This window comes from Limulus polyphemus, unplaced genomic scaffold, assembly GCF_000517525.1.
Source record: "Limulus polyphemus unplaced genomic scaffold, Limulus_polyphemus-2.1.2 Scaffold1518, whole genome shotgun sequence".
NCBI lineage: Eukaryota > Metazoa > Arthropoda > Merostomata > Xiphosura > Limulidae > Limulus > Limulus polyphemus.
Genome location: NW_013667128.1, coordinates 103,387 through 106,717, shown reverse-complemented (window position 1 = coordinate 106,717; position 3,331 = coordinate 103,387). Strand labels below are relative to the sequence as shown.

General features: G+C 32.7%; 1 protein-coding gene and 1 long non-coding RNA gene across 5 annotated transcripts in view; one reads left to right on the top strand and one right to left on the bottom strand.

Annotated features, from left to right (window-relative positions):
* LOC106463925 (Down syndrome cell adhesion molecule homolog) overlaps window positions 1-3,331 on the top strand; it is a 108,382-nt gene that overhangs the window by 38,360 nt on the left and 66,691 nt on the right. For all 4 annotated transcript variants that reach the window (XR_002611606.1, XR_002611607.1, XM_022391566.1 and 1 more), the window contains exon 6: window positions 2,154-2,327. Coding sequence is in view for 2 of the 4 variants with exons in the window: in XM_022391566.1 (XP_022247274.1) it covers window positions 2,154-2,327 (174 nt within the window). In the remaining 2 variants the exon portion in view is untranslated. The remainder of the gene's footprint in view (window positions 1-2,153; window positions 2,328-3,331) is intronic.
* LOC111086887 overlaps window positions 1,575-3,331 on the bottom strand; it is a 6,050-nt gene continuing 4,293 nt past the window's right edge. The window contains exon 3 of the long non-coding RNA XR_002611608.1: window positions 1,575-1,585. This is a non-coding gene — a long non-coding RNA (uncharacterized LOC111086887). The remainder of the gene's footprint in view (window positions 1,586-3,331) is intronic.

Sequence of the window (3,331 nt, the reverse complement as noted above, 5' to 3'; positions counted from 1 at the left end):
TATTACGCGCCAGAAGAGACGTAGCAACGTTCACACGTTGGAAACGATGATAATCGGAGAATTCGTGAGACAGCCAAACACCTTCTTTATGGAGTTTTCCCACATTCCTTAGATGTTTACGTATTGTTTCATGAAAGACATGCAATTTAAGAGCCATTTCACGAGTGTGTTGCCTTGGATTAGACTCAACAAGCGTCTTCAGAGCATCAATATCAATTCCAACATGTAGGCACCTGCCATCACAGTTTTTAAGGCTAAAGTCACCAGAACGAAATTTGCTGAACCATCGTTGACACTTACGAACGTTCAAAACATTTCCATAAGCTTCTTTGATATTCTTTGTGGCTATAGATAGGTTGTTTCCCTTTTTGAATTGAAACAGCATTACATGCCGAATCTGTGTCTCGTCGTGTGCCATCACTATAAGAGATTAGAGTATACTAAACTTTACATATTATATAGGCTACACTAACGTGATGTTTAAGCGGTTCGTTTAACTATTATGCTCGATGTACGTTTTTTTTTTTGGTGGATTGTTAATGAAAATGTTCCCAAACGCGACACTAATTTCTTGACGACCTAATATAAATGCAAGCATTAATAATATAGAAAAACAAAAAAGCAGCGTACAGCTTAAGGAAAAGCTTTTGCGTCGAATTCTGTTAATTTAGTATGGGCTTCAATCTCGCAACTGTTAACCACTTTTAAAACATTCTCAGAACGCTTCATCGTCTGCTCAACTAACTCTAACAAAGTTTCCCTAGCGATGCAATTTGTTACACCATGTCGTAAACAAATTCAGGAATAACTCTAGAACTTTCTGGGAACATGTATTTTTTTAAAATTCTGATACGAGTATACAGCCATCTAACGTATAGATCATACATAATAGATTTAATGTGCATCCTATTCCTATCTGCAGATACATTCCTCTATGATTAAAACCAAATTCTTTTTTATACACTTTGATTGTTGTTCTAAATACGGTTATACTATGATTATTGGTTTCTTTGGTACACTAAACTTTAAAACTTGAGGGGTACTCAATGAAGTTAGTTTGTCACTGATTTTGCCAACAAACTCATTATGTTTCAATAATACATTGAAAGCGAATTATTTGTTCATGTAGCATAGAATAACTGCTTAGAAGTCTGCAAGCAAGGCTAATAAATACTTAGAATAAATTCACTACAATTGCTTTAAGAATAATACTGATTTAATGAGCAAAACATCCTGAAGAATTTGTTTATGGTGTTCACCAATTATAAAACTACCTTATTAGTTACATATTAAGGTACTTGAAAATTCACATTAAATTCCTTTTCATACATTCAGCTGTAAGTTTCATGTCTGGATACTTATTATTCAAATATTTGAAAATTTCACCACATGACGTTATGGGTGAAAAACCGTATACATATATATCATTCATTTAACTTCTGTAGTTCAACGATACAAAAACATATTGGCCGTAGCTGAAACATGTTTAGATCCTATATTAAGTCTACCAACTTGATCATAAACTATTCCAATCAAACACAAAATGCTTCTGTAGTTCAACGATACAAAAACATATTGGCCGTAGCTGAAACATGTTTAGATCCTATATTAACTCTACCAACTTGATCATAAACTATTCCAATCAAACACAATCTTTTAGTTACAAGTGACATCGACTTAGAAAGCACTTGATCCGAAAAAAATAAAAATCAGTCGTTTTGTACAAATTTACATGCCATGGAGAATTTGTTGGTTTTAACACTAGATGGCTGTCTACTTGTATGGGACATATTCTCGGAAAACGTAAGAATTCACCAAGTATTGTACGACATAATTCATCCCAGTGTAATACGGCTACTACTAATGATATTTTTGTGAAAATTAATCAAGCTGAACACATAAAAACTTGAGAATTCGTAAAAGTCTAACAATTGCAAAACTGAAGTTGGCACTAAATCAGCAGAATTAGACGACATTACTCCTCCTCAAACTCAATTCATTTATTATATCTCTACATGCTTGACAACCAGATCCTTCTCAAACTGTCACAATATTATTTCAAAAACGAATAGAATATTCTCAATAATTTATCTCATGTTTTATTATAAATATTGCTAAATTCTGGAATATAAATTTCACTTTCCTTTGCATAGGCACACCACCTGGACCTTATACCACAATAATTAGCAGATCACGAATTTACATCTTAGTCAACGGAAGCTTAGTCATTACCAGTGTACAAAAAGAAGATGAGGGCTTGTACCTGTGTGAAGCTAGTAACGGGGTAGGCCAACCAATCAGCTCTGCTGTAGCTTTAACCGTAAACAGTAAGTATGATGTAATTAGACAGTTGCGAAATCTCAAAATCATTAGTGAGTTTAGAATATAATCTTATGCTAAACTTTTATAAACAAAAGTCGGATTTATCCTTTCTCATGGTTGTTTAGTCTCTAAATTACCCATTCTTTAATGTTATTGATCATACTATGTATATAAATCTTACTATTGTAATTCAACAGGGACATTAAAATGTCTGGCTTTTTCGCATCTTCCAATTAATTATTAATACTAATTTTTCAATATAACATAATAATGACAATGTTAATACTATTCCTTAGGGTACCTACTTCTGTTGTTGTTTTATAAACATTCATTACCTCTATTTAAAAGTAGGACATCAGTCATTAGTTAAAAAAATTGAGAATAAACTAAAGTATGCCAGAAGACAGAACAAAACTAATTCTGGCTTCTCTACAACAGTCAGAACCTTAAATATGTATTTTTATTTATTATTCATAAATGAAAATTTGACTTGTTCAAATTGAATTCGTGAATGTAGATAACTATGAAGAAAACCTGTGTAGTCTGGTTAGCATTATGGGAATTACTGATTGTGATCTCGAGAATTCCAAAGTTAGTGTCTCGTTGGGGCATAAATGCGTTCCGCGATTTGTATCCTGCGCTGTAAGAGTGATGGTCAACTCACACTATTCTCTCAGAGAAGAGTAGCTTTAAGAGTAGGTTTAAATGTGACCGTATATGTATTTATTTACTTATAAAATGTGTAATTACGAGGTTTATATCCCTTTAAAATCGCAGAACTAAGTGATACTTATTTTTAATTATTTATCCTTTTAATGTGTCCAAATATCATGTGATAGAAGATACTTAATAATGGATTAACTGTAACCACAGTTCATGATGGACTGGATAGAGGTAACTTGCAGCAGTGTGTCAGATGAATTTAAAAGCTACAAAAGAAGCACAGGGCATTTTTGTGGATTTTATCAACAAACAGACAACTAGTGTATTGAATAGTTAATGATTTCTC